The sequence below is a fragment of the Gopherus evgoodei genome, chromosome 9, assembly GCF_007399415.2.
Source record: "Gopherus evgoodei ecotype Sinaloan lineage chromosome 9, rGopEvg1_v1.p, whole genome shotgun sequence".
Lineage (NCBI taxonomy): Eukaryota > Metazoa > Chordata > Testudines > Testudinidae > Gopherus > Gopherus evgoodei.
This window is the reverse complement of record NC_044330.1, coordinates 68,321,197-68,337,714: the sequence shown is the minus strand read 5'-3', so window position 1 is coordinate 68,337,714 and position 16,518 is coordinate 68,321,197. Positions and strand designations below refer to the sequence as shown.

General features: G+C 45.5%; 1 protein-coding gene across 1 annotated transcript in view; it reads right to left on the bottom strand.

Moving 5' to 3' along the window:
* Window positions 1-16,518, bottom strand: part of GABRA3 (gamma-aminobutyric acid type A receptor alpha3 subunit) — a 137,015-nt gene that overhangs the window by 95,367 nt on the left and 25,130 nt on the right. The window contains exon 3 of the mRNA XM_030575756.1: window positions 10,982-11,103. Coding sequence (XP_030431616.1) covers window positions 10,982-11,103 — 122 coding nt within the window. The remainder of the gene's footprint in view (window positions 1-10,981; window positions 11,104-16,518) is intronic.

Sequence of the window (16,518 nt, the reverse complement as noted above, 5' to 3'; positions counted from 1 at the left end):
CATTCCTAATGACCAAGCTACACATCACTTTTCTGCTGCTTTGAGATCCACTGACAGAATTGACCTTAGCAATAGCACATTCAGTAGCTTATCTCACATCCACTCCATATTCTAAAGCTCTTAGGTATGGGAGATACATAGGAGCTGCTATCATGTAAAATGCACTGCAATAGATCCGGGCTTTTTTATTTGTCTCCTCTTCAATACAGAACCCCACGTAGCACAAAAAAATAACTAGGGACAAAATACCTGCCCAGATTATTTAAAATTAGCTTTAAAACTGGGAATATAAAATCTCTCCTGTTCTTCAGGAAGAGAATGTGTTTCTTACAGGAATTTAGTGGTATTCATCAGGCAGGGCAGGAAAAATGCTGTAAAAGTGTTGAATGTGGAAAGTGGCAGGACTGTGCAGAGATAGCCCTCATGGATAGAAGTCTGAAGCAAACAGAGTAACAGAAGCTGATCCTGTGTTATCTCAAAGTCCCTCTCTCTCCTTTAGAGATCTTCCACAAAATCCTAAAATCATCCAGAGCGATTTTCTCAAGGGATCACAAGGTTCAACTCCAATCCAAGATTTTGGAACTCCCTCCCAAAGATGATTATGGTCAGACCTGTGATGCCTCTTCTTCTCAGCATTTCCCAAGGAACCAGAATGTTGGGGAATGAGGTGGTAAGCTCCAAAGTAACAAACTGAGGTTAAGCCAACAGCAGGATCAAGAGCTGACCTCAGCATGGCCGGATTAAAGCATGGACACTATATGCCCTTGCACCAGGGCCCAGATTCTGGAGTCACATGATTACAAAATCTGAGCTTCCATTTAAAAAAAAGATGAGCTAACTAACAAATGCAGTGAAACCTGCCTGAATCTGCAGACAGCCTGAAACAACAGTTCTGGTCTGTGCCTGGGGGAACTGCTCCCAGAATAACCAGTGCAGTGATGTCTGCCTAAATCTGCAGAGAGCTTGAGACAATAGCTCTGAGAGGGAGAACTGCCCCATGCTTTGGAGGGCCCTGTTAACACCAGCCCAGCAGAAGACTTGCATGTGTGGCAGGAGAAGAGGCCAGTGGCCCAGCTAGCAACTCAAGCAGATATAGCTTAGCTGATGGGGTAAGTAATGGCTACCTCATGCCTCTCTAGCGGTGGGCAGGAGGCCCTTGCTGCCACTCCTGAGGTGGAGAAGGGGTTCCATGCCACTCCTGAGGTGGAGAAGGGGTTCCATGCCACTAACTCAGCCTCTGTGGGAGAAGATGCCCCCGTTCCACTGCAACTCCAGCTTGGATGGGTTCATAGCATGGGAGGGTGGGGTCACAACAAGAGGACTGAGCCACAGCGAGTTGTGTGCTTCAAACCTTGGATTGCTTTAATCCAATTGTGTGTATTAAACTCACATTATGGGCCCTGATTATACCTATGTAGGATGGATAACCGACTGCCCCTTGTGCATCTCACTGTGTTTTTAATCCTTGCACAGTGCTTAGATCCTATGGTGACAAACACTGTACAAAGGCGGATAGACAGACAGGATGGCTGGTCAGTGAGAGTTCCATTAACCAGGTGCTGGGGAGTAGGGCTTGACTGACTCTCCTTAGGAATATGGCAGGAGGCTCCAAAAAGATAGTAATTTAAATTGTCTTGTGAGCAATGATATGACCACAACAGAGAAAATTATCAGTACCGGTCTATCTGCTGAACATGATACAAAGTTCTTTCTTTCCTTCTTTCTTTCTTACTGCTAATTTAGAATTTTAACCCATTTTTTAAACAACTGCAAACTGCATCATTTTCTCTCTTGGGGTAAAACTTTTGCCTACTATGATTCTATGGTTTCCAAAAGGCAATTTAAATGACATAGTATCCTGGTCGCACTTAGAAGCCCTTTGGACTGTGCATCAACCATACGCTGCAGCCTCTGCTCCTCAGAATGCTCCCTGGATAACCTCCTGTTGCATTGTAATACCACCTCAGAACACCCACAGAGTTGGTAGTGCATGCACTGTAGCACAGTGAATTTGGGATGGATGGGGGCCTTTGGAAGTCAGGACAGCTTCTGGGTGGGGGGAGGAAAGGGTCTTAAGAGATCCCAGAGCTTTTCGTTTTGTGGGGAGGGCTGGGGAAGGAGAGACCTAGGAAGATGCCACACCTTTTGGTTACAAAGGGGTGGAGGTGGGGCTGATTTTACTATTCAATGAGGTACCTCATTGAGGTTATTTTCAGTAGGGTCTCATTTCTGTAGTCTCTCACAGTTGTCCCCATTCTCTGCTTTTGGCCCTGACACACAAATCCCTTCAAATTTTTCCCCACTTATCCCCCTCATTACTCTCACTCTAAACCATGATTGGGGATAGTGGGGGTAACGGATTCTCTTTTTTCTCCCACCTCACCTGCACCAACATGGCACAAAGGAAAAGGCCTGGAATTGGGCCAAAAGACATGCTAATTGGATCATCCTCAGCTGGTGTAAATCAACATCCCTCTATTGACTTTGGTGTGGCTACATTGATTTACACTGAGGTTCTGGCCCCATAAATCCAGAACCTCTGGAAATTTGAAATCTGGATCTGAGGTTTATGATTTGGGCCTATCTTTAGGTCCTACTAGACAGTAGCAGAGCTTATAGCCACTGTTCTCCTGGAAGATTGTCCTGCAAACTGTAGTCTCCACATGAATTGGGAGCATGCCTCAAGCTGTGTGTTCTGTGGGACACAAAAGCTACCTCAGGGAGGGGGCCAAGAAGAGGCTTCCAAAAACCCCAGATCTCTGGGAAGGGGAAGGAAAGTCTCTGTAGAGCCAAAGCTCTCCGCTGTGGATGTCCTTGAAGCTCCATGACATGATGGAAGGGGAAGAGGTATCAAAATACCCCCCAAATTTCTCTGTTGTGGAGGTTGGAAGAAGCCTCAAGATTGTGATGAAGAAAAAGCCTAGGAATAGCCCACACCTCCATGTTGTTGTAGGGAGGGACAGTGGCTCAGGAAATTCCCACAGCTGCAGTCAGTGAGTGAAGGGTAATATGGACCATAAAAACGCTATCACTATGAGGTTTTTTTCTGCATGGTTGGTCATTATGGCAGATGTCTCAATTCCCTTGGGGTACACGCCATTCCTCCTCTGACTTAATAACCAAGCTGCACTGTGTATCCCCAGGGGAGACATTTTATCTGCTGAAGTTTTGTCTTTATTTTAAATAATTCTGATCCCATAAAGTAATCTGCTCATGCAGCTATACCTTTGAAAAGCAGTTGGAGCTTGGAGCAGGGCTCAAGCCTGTGCCAGATTTGCTCTATAGCATCAGCCTACTCCCTCTCTGCACTGACAGGGGATGGGATTGGTGCAGAAGGGGCAAGGCAGGGGATACGGAGAGGGGGCGGTAGTAGAGGCTAAGCCTTACATCAGTCATTACACACCTCTCATTGCTGATATAAGCAGCAAAAGCATCTCTTGCAGTCCCACCATATTCTCCTCAATGGGGGTTGCCTTGAGGGATCAGGAGATTTGCCAAGGGGGTGCGGGGCTGTTCCCTGGGGGAGCAGGGAAAGGTGGCAGCCATGCTGCTCCATGGCACACAGTCCAAGTTCTGCTCTGTGTGCCAAGGGGAGTCGTTGTAGGAACCAGCTCACCCAGCACACACCATAGGGTATTCACGTCTCCCATTTCTTTAAGGGTCACCAAAATAATAATCAGAGCAGGGTGAGGTCCCCCCACCTCTGTTGTTTCTTCAGTGTGAGGCCGCTAGGTAGGAAAACTCAGTGTCCCCAGAGTTTGGGCAGCTGGGACAGTGAGATGACCCCCAAAGCTTTGTGAAGGCCACTGTGTCCGATTTGCTAACCCTGACTCACAGGGCTGTTTTGGACAGGGCCTTCAGCAGGGAGGTAGGCACGAAGGTGCTCAGAGCTTATCCAATGCTGCTGCCAAGTCAGCCAGCAGGGGCTGCTAGGCCCTTTCTCTCTCTCACTGCACAGGAACAAGAGTTTTGGAAGCACATTGCCACATCACAGCATTGCTCCTTTCTAAGCCAGCACTCGAGCACTCCCCCATGTCTTTTGCTTGTCACACAAAACCACAGTTCAAACGCCAGTCTCCCCGTGAGAGAACACTCGGTCGAGGTCTGGCATCCTGGTAGAGTCTGGCAACACCGCTTAATCTTCTTCCACCATGGTGCCATTCTCAGGGCCTGGCTCAGGAATGCCAGGCTCTTCTCATCAGCCTCAGTTCCATTTTGCTAGAGCAATGCTCCTCTGGCATCCTGGCAAAAGAAACAGCTCTGGCGTGAGAGCTGTTGGAGTGGGCCAGAGCAGATGGTAAAAACAGAAGGGATAAGAAATAAATATAAAAAATGGTAGCATGGGTGGAGAAGTTGCCACATCAACATTCTGCTGCTTACATAATCTCTTCCTAAAGCCTGACAAACGTTGCTCAGCACCTGGCAGGACATGGGGAAGGCTCCGCAGAATGTATGAAATGGGCAGCCCCGGCTCTCAGAGCAGCATTCAGCAGAGAGCAGGTGGCTTGCACTCACGTATGCTGTGCTCAGCGCTTGCTGTCCTGGCTAAGTGTTTTCAGATGGATCTCTAAACGTTTGCCGCGAGGTTGTAAATATTTCACAGGACGTTAAAAGTAGACTGTGCCATCTCTGCCCGCCTCCCATCCTCTCTCATTTTTCTTGTCTCACACTCTCTCCATCCCTTCTTTTATTCTCCTCCTTTTCACTTCTCTACATTGCTCTTACATTATTACTTGTTCAGCATCAATGCTGTGCTCAGTGCTGTATGAGACCTCAAAAAAGACACAGGCCCCAAAGGGATTACAATATGAGCGCCTCTCCATTAGGGAAGCCGTTTAGAATCACTCGATCCTTCCCTCCCACCCATGGATTCCTTCCTCCTCCCCCTCCCCATAGATTCCAAGGTCAGATGGGGTCACTGTGGTCATATAGCCAGACTGCCTGTATAACACAGGCCAGAGAACTGCCTGAAAATAATTCCCAGAGCAGATCTTTTAGAAAAAAATATCCAAGCTTGATTTAAAAATTGTCACTGATGGAGAAACCATCATGACTCTTGGTGAGTTGTTACAAGATTAATTACTCACTGTCAAAAACATACACCTTATGTCCAATCTGAATTTGTCAAGCTTCAATTTAGAATATCAGGGACCTCAGGAGGTTATCTAGGCCAACCCCCTACTCAAAGCAGGAGCAATCCCCAGCCAGATTTTTTGCCCCAGATCCCTAAATGGGCCCCAGAAGGATTAAATTTACAATCCTGGATTTAGCAGGCCACTGCTCAAACCACTGAGCTATATTGAATTGTGTAAGACCCTTCTCAGCTAGATAAAAGAGCTCATTGTTACATAAGAACATAGAACATAAGAATGGCCGTACTGGGTCAGACCAAAGGTCTATCTAGCCCAGTATCTGTCTACCGACAGTGGCCAATGCCAGGTGCCCCAGAGGGACTGAAGCTAACAGGCAATGATCAAGTGATCTCTCTCCTGCCATCCATCTCCATCCTCTGATGAACAGAGGCAAGGGACACCATTCTTTGCCCTTCCTGGCTAATAGCCATTTATGGACTTAGCCACCATGAAATTATCCAGTTCCCTTTTAAACATTGTTATAGTCCCAGCCTTCACAACCTCCTCAGATAAGGAGTTCCACAAGTTGACTGTGCACTGTGTGAAGAAGAACTTCCTTTTATTTGTTTTAAACCTGCTACCTATTAATTTCATTTGATGACCCCTAGTTCTTGTATTATGGGAATAAGTAAATAACTTTTCCTTATCCACTTTCTTTACATCACTCATGATTTTATATATCTCTATCATATCCCCCCTTAGTCTCCTCTTTTCCAAGCTGAAGAGGCCTAGCCTCTTTAATCTTTCCTCGTATGGGACCCTCTCCAAACCCCTAATCATTTTAGTTGCCCTTTTCTGAACCTTTTCTAGTGCTAGAATATCTTTTTTGAGGTGAGGAGACCACATCTGTACACAGTATTTGAGATGTGGGCGTACCATGGATTTATATAAGGGCAATAATATATTCTCAGTCTTATTCTCTACCCCCTTTTTAATGATTCCTAACATCTTGTTTGCTTTTTTGACTGCCTCTGCACACTGTGTGGACGTCTTCAGAGAACTATCCACGATGACGCCACGATCCTTTTCCTGACTCGTTGTAGCTAAATTAGCCCCCGTCATATTGTATGTATAGTTGGGGTTATTTTTTCCAATGTGCATTACTTTACATTTATCCACATTAAATTTCATTTGCCATTTTGTTGACCAATCACTTAGTTTTGTGAGATCTTTTTGAAGTTCTTCACAATCTGCTTTGGTCTTAACTATCTTGAGTAGTTTAGTATCATCTGCAAACTTTGCCACCTCACTGTTTACCCCTTTCTCCAGATCATTTATGAATAAATTGAATAGGATTGGTCCTAGGACTGACCCTTGGGGAACACCACTAGTTACCCCTCTCCATTCTGAGAATTTACCATTAATTCCTACCCTTTGTTCCCTGTCTTTTAGCCAGTTCTCAGTCCATGAAAGGACCTTCCCTTTTATCCATGATAGCTTTTATCCCATGTTCACCTTGTAAGATACTTGTACTGTGATTAACTCCCCCTTAACCTTCTTTGTGTTAAACTAAACAGATTGAGCTCTCTAAGTCTATCACTTTAAGGCAGATTTTCTAACTCTTTAATCATTTCATGGCTCTTTTCTGACCCCTCTCCAATTTATCAACTTCCTTCTTGAATCGTGGGCACCAGAACTGGACACAGCTTTGCAATGGTTGTTGCACCAGTGCCAAATATAGAGGTCTCTCTACTTCTATTCAAGATTCCCATTGATGCACTCCAGGATTGCATTTGGTCTTTTGGCCACAGCATCACACAGAGCTCACATTCAGCTGATTGTGAACTGCAACCCCCAAATCTTTTTCAGAGTCACTGCTTCCCAGGATTGAGACCCTACGAATAGCCTTGCTGTTCCGAAATTGGTGCTGTACCAAGTCACCAATAGGGTAGCAGCTAAGTCCATTTGGAGCTCTGCTTCCCACCCAACTTGGTCATTCAAGCTATACTATGCCTACCCTCTCCTGTCTCTCCTGGGAGTACAAATGGCACCAATGGAATAACCCCAAGCTTCCATCTATCCTTGTGAATTTGCTTCCATTGTAATTCATGTTCTTTTAATGGAAATCTATGCAATGGCAAAGACATCAAGTCAAAATGCCACGGAAGGGTTAAAAGTTCCTCAAGTCCTTCTTCAGCAGCTACGTAGCAGCTGGAGAGTTAATTCCCTAACATCCCAGAGGTTTCTCAGCAGATAGCCTCTCTTAGGGTATTTGCTTTCCAGGGAGTAATGGGTTCATGTCAGAGCTTTATTTATTATTTCTAAAGATTCATGGGACCATTCAGCACTCAGTCACAGCACACACATGAACCATGGAAAGCTCAGGCAGGCCCTGTGTGATTTTCCCTTTGTAGCTTTGCCAACGCAACCATGTTTATTTCAGTCCTGGGCTAGCTCACAGCTCTGAAAATGCCCCTCAGTCACAAGCCAGAGGACCCCCGGCTATTCCAGACAAGGCCTGAAATAGTGATTGCAGTGGCGTTGGAACAATTTGTACAGTGGGGGTGCTGAGAGCCATTGAACTAAACTGTAAACCTTGTAATTGATGGAAACCACTTCAAGGCAGGGGGTACAGCAGCACCTTCGGAACCCCTAGTTCCAGCCCCCAGGAGTGATTGCCACTTATTCATAGATTCATACTTGTACAAAGCTTTTGTGGCATACCCCTGCTTAGGGAGAGACACCAATAAACTCATTCACATGTGGCTTAAGCCAAAATTTGAACTCAGGTCTATAGCAGCAGAAGGTGAACGAACAATCCCGCTAGGTCCGGGCCCAGCTATATCTTTGTGCCTGGAGTACGGTAATGAGATTTCACCCTTTATTAGGGAGTCTATATTACTTAGGCGTGGCTTTTCAATGGCAGAAATCTGGAGACTGCCCCTGACCCAGCCATCATTATTTCATTATCATTACCAATACTTCGTGCTTTTTAATACCTTTCTTTGGGGGATCTCAAAGTCTCTGTGGGACAGGCAGCATTACCTCTGTTTGTAAAATGGGGAAACTGAGGCAGAGAGGTTGTGATTTGCCCATGGTCACACAGATTCAGTGGCAGGGCTGGAAACTGAACCCACATATCCTGACTCCTAGTCACTTGCTAACCATTAGGCCACGCTTTCTCCTAGCTACCCCTGACCTTTGCAGCCTTGCTGCATATGGTAGCTGGGGACACAATAGGCTCAGCATTGTGTTGTGTGTGAGGATAAATGACACACCCCAGCGCAAACTGTGCAGAGATGATGAAAACCTGCTCCAGAATGAGGTATGAGAGAGGGAGAAAGGCAAACAGATGGGGGAGGGGATCCCTAAAAATGTCAGGAGGGTTGGTGCATGTTCTGTAAATGACGTGGCCCGCACAGACGTCAGACTGATATCCCTGAGGAAAGCCAATGTGCTTTCCAAAGCAGCATGCTAGCTACCAGCAGTGCAGTGACTGACTTAAAGGGAAGCAGAACCCTCACACAATCTTGATCATTAGACCTGAATGGTGCCCTAAGACACCCAGGTTACCCTCTACCCTCCACACAGTGGGTTCATTAGCATCCACCTCTCCAGCCACAAGAGGCTGGCAGACAGGACTGCTGTATATCACCTCTTCCAAACGTCCACCGGCAGCAGCCCCTAGAGACCCACGCTGCAGTGTCAGCAATGAGTTTGAACCCACAGCCTAGCTCAGAGGTGAGAGGGCAGGCTATCCTGACACAGGGAAGCTCAGCCCTAGCTAAGAATCTTATTTCTTACCTTTGCCAGCCCTTCCCCTCTGGTGCAGCTATTAACGAATCCTGCGCAAAGGGAAAGCAGAGGTGAGGGCAGCTTTGTATAGGATGTGCCTGTTCTGGCTCAGGCAAAGGCAATTCATTACGTTAACTGTTTTGCTGAAGGACCTAAGCAATATTCCAGAGACATTCCTAGGAAGGTTTTAACTTCTGCAGAACGGGCTCATGGGAGTCCTCTTGTTAATAGTTTGCGCTGGGGATTGGTTTGCTATTGAGCTCAGAATGAGCCACAGATGTCCCCTAAGTCCCCTTCCAGACGCAGTTCATTGGAATCGATCCACCCATCAGAGAGGTTTGAGGAAGCAAAGCTATCAGTGGGATTGCGGTTAATTCTGGGGGAGAGAGATGAACAGTAAAAGCGATAAAACTGATGGATGGCCTATGCAGATATTTTAACCCTTTCCCTCCTGGGTGAAAGAACCATGCAGCAAGGCAGGTTTCTGAAGGCAGAAGAGCTTGCTGGCATGCACCTGGATTTTGGCTGTTCTCTGCCTGAGGTTTCTTTGGATAGGTGTAGGCATGCAGTAGCAGTGGCGGGGGGAGAGGGGAGAAGGAAGTGACAGTTTAGGACTCTGTTAAAAAAAGAGAATCTGGTTATCTTAAATGAAAAGCAGAGCAGACAGAAGCAAAGAGGGGAGGAGACTGAATGCTGGGTGTTACAGGTTAGAAAGCCTCTCCCAGCAGGGAATGGAGCAAGAGCCTCCCACCAGGGGAAGATCACAGCTGCTCTAATCCCAGGTGTTCCCAGCAGAAGTTCTCCTAGGATCAGTACAGTATGGGGAACTCAGGGACTTCACTCTCCTCCTCCCCAGCAGGAGGTGCTCTTGGGAGTAGTAAAGTAGTGCGGCTTGCAGGGGAGCTCATGATTACTACAGTCCTAGATTCATTCAGGAGTCACTGTAAGAAGCTGGCGAAGCACTAGCTGTGGGAGAGATCACTGTCGTTTCAATTCCAGCAGAAGCAGCTAGAAAATATAGTGCAAGACCGCTCTGTGGGAGAGCTCAGTCACAGCTCCCTAGCTCCAGCTTCTCCTCGCTGTAGTGAATGGGATGGGGGCAGTGGCTGTGGAGTGGGGGAACTCTCAGCTGTTCCCTACAGACACGGCGCAATTCCTAAACCCATTGCTCTGGTTTCACAAACAAACAGTGGCCAGCAACATTCTGGCAATGGCAACCCCCCTTGAGAGGAGCCACCTCCCATGCATCAGACATATTCCTCTGAAAAATTGGAGGCAAAGCCTACACAAAGCAAAGGAGAGGAAAGGTAACGACATCCCCCTACTCCTACCAAAACACCCATCATGTATCCATGCCTCACTGAATAATCCCATCACCTTACTGGTGTAACTCTTTTTCCCCCTACCCCTCCATTCCATCTGTTGTCCTTCGTCATCACTGAGTCCCAGTGAGAGAGGCCTAGCTGAGTAGAGACCCAGTGCGAAAAGAATCTCCAAAGTAATTTCTAATGGGACATAGACACAGAAGAAATTATTTTGATACTGAAAGCATTTCTCTGAGAAAACCCGCTGAAGTCAATTGGAAGAAGGACATCAGTCTGATGGCCAGGTCCCTGGGGCTCACTTGGGTTCTGCTATATGAAAGCAGATTACAATAATGCCTGCCATGGGTTTGGCTTGGGTTTGTTTCTAGGGTTTCATTTGGCAGAGCCTTGAGGTAGGAGCCCAGGACTGAATGAACTTGAAGACCAAATTCCATTCTCTGCACAGGAGAAGGAGGTCTTCTCCAGGAGGAGGTCGGGGTCCATTAGTGTAGGAAGAGAAGCCCACATTGGTCGATCTAGAGGTCTGTTGATGAAGCTATCATAGAAGCTCAGGATATAGGTCAGAGAGAGATCATCTTCCTATCTCACCTCAGGAGAACAAGGTGAGTTTCTCTCCCATCAGAAGATTGTTGCCGTTATAAAGAACCAGGGAAAAAACAAACAATAGCAGGACTGAATTCCCCCTTTACTTCATGAATGATGGTTGATATTACTCTGGAAGTAAACTTTATAACTTGTTTATGAAGCTATGTAGTGAAGGAGAATAAAATCCTCACAATGCAGACTGACCTCCAAGTCCAGGTCTCAGCCGATTGTCATACCCATCCAACAGCCGGTCCAGAATGCGTGTGAAGATGGTGATATTGTCCTTGCTGTCATCAACAATTTCTGGACCATGCTTCTGAGAAAGCCTAGGGAAAGAAGAGAGAGATAAAAAGGGAAATTGAACTAGAAATCCACGTTTGATATGCCCTGAGCTCTTGTTTTAAACAAAGATGTTCATTCAGACATGGTCTGCCTCTGCAGCCTTGCGCTGCAGTATGTTTTATGTTTGTCCATAGGATAACGTGTGTAGGAGGCTGATTGCAAGAGACATCACACCTACTCCAGTCCCAGCCTCTTTTCCTTGTAGCCACTGCAGAGGCTGACTGCAGAGATGTTACCGCTACTTTACCCATTTAAAGTTGCAGTATGGGGGTGCTGGTAACTAAAGTGCTAGAATCTCCCATCAACCAGACATGTGAGAAATGGTTTAGAGGTCCTGATTGGGAGAATCATCTTCCCCTGTTCCAGCATCTCCCACTCAACATCCTATGGAGAAAGGTTTAGCAGGAGCTAAGGAGACATCACCATTACTCTAGTCCCAGTGAGATAAGCAAGCTACTTTGGATGTGAGGCACTGAACTGTCACTTAAAATCAGAAGTGAATTGTTTCTGAAGTTGGTTGACATTGTCTCCACTTTGAATTGAATTTCATTCTCACCTGCCTATGCTTCCTGGCTCTGTTCAGAGCACAAATGCTGAAATATTGTTTGTATGGAAAGTCTTTTTTCACAGTATTTTCTGGGCCAGGGCAACCAGGAAAGTATCAACACACATGAACAAGCTTCACCTCACAAGATTTCCAGTGCAATTTTGCAAACCTCAGGAGAGATTCAGATAAGCATCCAAATGTTGCAGTCTGAAAATCATGCCTGTGGTTTGAATAGAGGTGCTGAGCACCCTAATTCTCACTGGAATCAATTAACTTCTGAAATTCAAGTCACAAACCATTAGATGCCCAACAGCGTAAGGGACAGTGTAATGTAATAATGCTGTCTATAAGGGCATTCCCAGCCATTTGAATCCCAGAAGGAGACATCAGTAGGAATTGTAAGTGGACAGACAATAGACTAAGTGAAGGAGAAAGCAAACGGAAAAAGCTAGAGAAATGCAGAAATTGCAGGAAAGATGAAGTTCAGCTACAAGAAGTTGCAAGGAGACAGAAGGAAAGATTAAGAAGCCTGGGCATGCAGCATGATAAATAAAAAAAACACAGGAAGGTACAGAGATGAATGGGTGGTTTAGCGGATGAATTGCTAGAAGTGGTGCAGGAGTCTCCTCTGGCGGGGGTTGCAGTCCAGCACTGACAAATCGATGCATTACTGCTAAACAGAGAAATAAATGACTTGGGAGCAGCAGCTTGATTAAGATGAGTGAACATGGCAAATGGGAGAGACACCAATACTGGTTGTGGGGGGTTGTAAAGTATACAGGTGGATTTGCATAGCAGAGCCACTGGAATGGGGGGCCCCTATTAGGAGGTTGGTAGAGCAGCTTTGGCAGTATTCCTACCCCATGACTCTGCACATTTAGTTTGTTTTCTCCCTTTCCTCCCCTCTCTTTCTGATTGTTTTCTCTTTTACTCTTAATTTTTCTATTTTTCTTCATCCACTTAAATGTTGTTTCTTGGGTGCTGCTGCATTAGGGTTCATTTGTAGGATGGGCAGCTTCCCTTTGTGGTGCAGAAAACAAGAGGGAACCTACATTCCCAAATTGCAAATTTCGATTTCACTTCCTTCTTCCCCAACGTATTTCTTCTAGGAAAGTGCCAGTGGTGCTGCAGTGGTGAGGAGCTTCCGGCATGTATGTGCTGGACTCCATTCTGGCTTGTCAGATGAGTCCTGCATTCATCTCTCTGACAGCTTTGCTAAGCATGCTGGATGAAGCCACTACTAGCTTGGTATAATGATTACTATCCTAGCTAATCCCTTACCACCACAGCTAGTTAATGACAGGACAATCTCACAAGGTTCAAAGGAGCACCCCCAGAGGTCCATAGGCCTATATGAACTTCAGCCAAACTAGCCAGAGATCTTGGCTTAGGAAGCAACAAGAAGGGGCCTGAAAGCTCATGAAAACAGGTTCTCATGAGAGACCTGTCATCTGCTGGAAATACAAGAACAGCATCTTCTCAATGTATATTAGTACTTCTAGTCTGAAGCACGAAATGCAGAGTCTGGGCAAAATGGAAGAATAATGAGGGGAGGAATGGTGGCTAGCATTTTCAAGACCAATTGTATAGCATGGGGTTTTGTTAGAGAGTCACACTTTATATTACAGATACACTTATAAATAGTTTATAAAGGGCCAATAAATGACAAATAATAGAGCTGGTCAGGAATTTTCCATCTCAATGCGTTTTGTTGTTGTTGTTTATTTTTGTGCACGTGGGGTTGACAGAAAATTCACTTTGTGCAAAATCTAAATTTCCTGTGAAAAATTTTGATTTGACCAACATTTCTTGGTTTTGTGTCAGGAAAAATCAAAATGCAATATTTTGTGTAGGGTCAGGTTGACACATTTCAGTTAATTGACCCCAACTGAAATGTTTCATTTCAGGTCTGTTTGACATCAGTCTGTGTTTGCTTGTGCTGTTGCATATCTTGTGGAGTATTTGAGTGCCCCAGTTCTCCTTTTTGAGACAGGCTTCCTGGCTAGACTACATCTCCCATGATGCACCACAGGCTCCAGCCTTGTTGAGTTGCCATGATGCATCATGGCAGTCACATGACCATGGTATATCAGAGATTTAGTCCAGCCCATAGAAGAGAATGGGACCGGAGGCATTTGAACTATAACTCCTATCAGGCACTGTGGCAGCTGAAAGAGATTAAGAGTATTGTCCATCCACACCAAAATGAAATGCGTTGTTCTGGAAAGTCAGAAGGTTTTGTTTTTAATCAGAAATGTCAAAACAAAACATTTCGTATAATTCTTTTGGAGCTTTCCATTCTGTAAAAAAATTAATATATATCGACTTTTTGTACAGATTTGGTACAAAACAATTTTTAAAATATCCATGGGACAGAAATCTGATTTTCAACTATGTCTAATAAAGAGCCCTTTTTAATAAGTGGGACTGTAATAGTGCAATTGGAATAATATCCCAGAGATTGCTTAACCATGAGTTTTAACCATCTGTCTCACCTTCTGCTGATGTGCTTATAACCATCTAGAACTCATGAAATGTATATTTGTATCATGCTAACAACATCTATTAATAATTTATTATTGCTTTATAAGCTATTTAGAAATGTAACCTTAACGTAAAGTGTGACAGCAGAGCATTTTAAGAGCAGTGCCTGGCAGAGGTTCAGTAGTGATTGGCAAATTCATCTTGTCCAATTTTGAATCCGTTTTGCTTTGTTTGAGGTTTGAGATTTTGACTCAGACTGGAACACTGTGGAGTTCACATTTCGCTTAGAAGACTATGTGAAAAAGCAGCACAGCTGGGGTAATGAAAATTTCAAAGGAAAGAATCAGGAGTATCTCTATGTGGAACCATATTTGAGGCATCTGCTTGGTCCAGCGTAGCTTTGGAGAGGGGCTTGTCTATCCTTAATATAAAGCAAAGGCTGCCCTTTGGCTCGGGAAAAACAATGGGACAAATTGATCCTTCTCCCACTCTGACCAAGTGGGACTGGAGGGTGCAGAAATAATGAATGAAAGGAGAACAGATGAACAAGATCAACACGTGGCCAACAGCATGTGAGATGATGACATGCATGTGTGGGACAGAGGTGGAGTTGGGACCCGAGAATATGCAACGAAGGGGCAATAGAGAGATCTGAAGGGACGCAGGCCGGTTCAGACAGCGCTATCAAGCCTGCAGCCAGAAGAGCTGCAAGGTCAGGCAGGAATGCTGGCAGGATGTTTATGGTTCATGCCCTAGCAGTGAGTGGCATGGAATACAAGCTGCTTCATATTGACTGACAGCTTAGTGGGACTCCACATGGTTCCCCCTTTATTGTGGTCCTAGTTTAGGCAAATCACAGGCTTCCCATCATCTTGAAAAAGGAACCTCCAGGTGCTATTCCCTGGGCTCTAACTTCCAGCTCAAACCCACACATACCAGTTCTGGGCCCCATTTCCTGTTCCACCCAGGCTGGCCACATGGGGCTGAATGTTCCTCTGCTAGGTAGCATGACTCACGTGTTTGGGATGGGGATGAAGATAGTTCCCTGGACATTTGGTTTACAGCCATGGAGGCCACGTGTAGATTTCTCTGAATTGGTCTTGTTGGGCTGAAGACGTCTGAAAAGAGGGGAGGGCAAGAAGTATAAGAGTGTGTCGTAGTGGCAGGTAGATCAGAGCGACAAGCAGCTGCATAAGAAGAGGTGACAGACCATAGGATAATGCCAGGTCAGAGTGAAATGGAGGAAGATTTGGGAAGATGTGGGACAAAAGAGCATGGGCTAATGCCATGTCAGTGTGGGTTGGAGGGGAACTGGGATCTGTAATGAGGCCTAAGACAAGAAGAGAGAGAGGACCAGAATGCAGAAAGGCTGCCTATAGAAAGCAAGATTAACAAGCAGGGCCTCTTGCAGGAACAATGCAGGCTGGCTTCCAATGTGGCTCCACAACTATCTACTATCTAAGTAACTACTTTCAGCACAGTGTAGAAGGACTTCATGACAAGTGAATGCCCAGATTCCCAGGTTAAAGACAACAGAAGAACAAGCAGTTCACTTCCACTGCCTTAATCTAAATTGCAGTGGTTCTTGCTGCCACCCTTATCACCAGGGGCCTGTCGGTATTTCCTTTACAATGAAAACCCTTCCCTTTGTGCTGGGTTTATCTTGGGCGGGGAATGGGGATGGAATGAAATTTCACATTGGCAATTTACTGCTCCCTACACACCAGTGACAGCTGTGATGAAAGCACTGAGGTAGTGCAGTTGTAGGAATAGCAACTCAGCAAGTGTTCTGGCTATTGCTCCGAAGCCCATTTACTGTGTCAAAGAACAAAACAAAGCCTTTCTTCGCAGCGTAGAGAGAAGGGGGGTTATTGCCTCTCAGGAAGAGTCGAGCAGTTTTTAGAGGGAGATTTTCATGTGCACTAAGGGAGAAGAAGCCATTTTAGCTCGCAAGTTTAACTGCAGCAAGAGTGTGCATGTGTGCACACAAGAGCATGTATGCACAGGTAGGCATGCAAGCACCTCTCTCTATGTTTACACAAGTGTGTGTGCACATGTAGGTATGCGCTTGTAAGAATGGGGCATGGATGTATAAGTGTGCATGGGGGTGTGCTTGTGTATGTGCAAAACAAATATGTATCAGTGCCTGTGTACACTTGCAAATGTGTGAGGAGACTGAGTATGCAGAAGTGAAGGCATGTGGCAGGTGTGCATGAGTGTGTGTGTGTGATAAGTGTGAATAAATGTGTTTGCATGCTTCTGTACAGACACAAAATTATTAAATCTCGTGGGACCCTATTTCCCTATGCTGAATACGGGACATCTGGTAAAATTACTCATATTAAAGCCAGTTCAATGGCAATCAGTT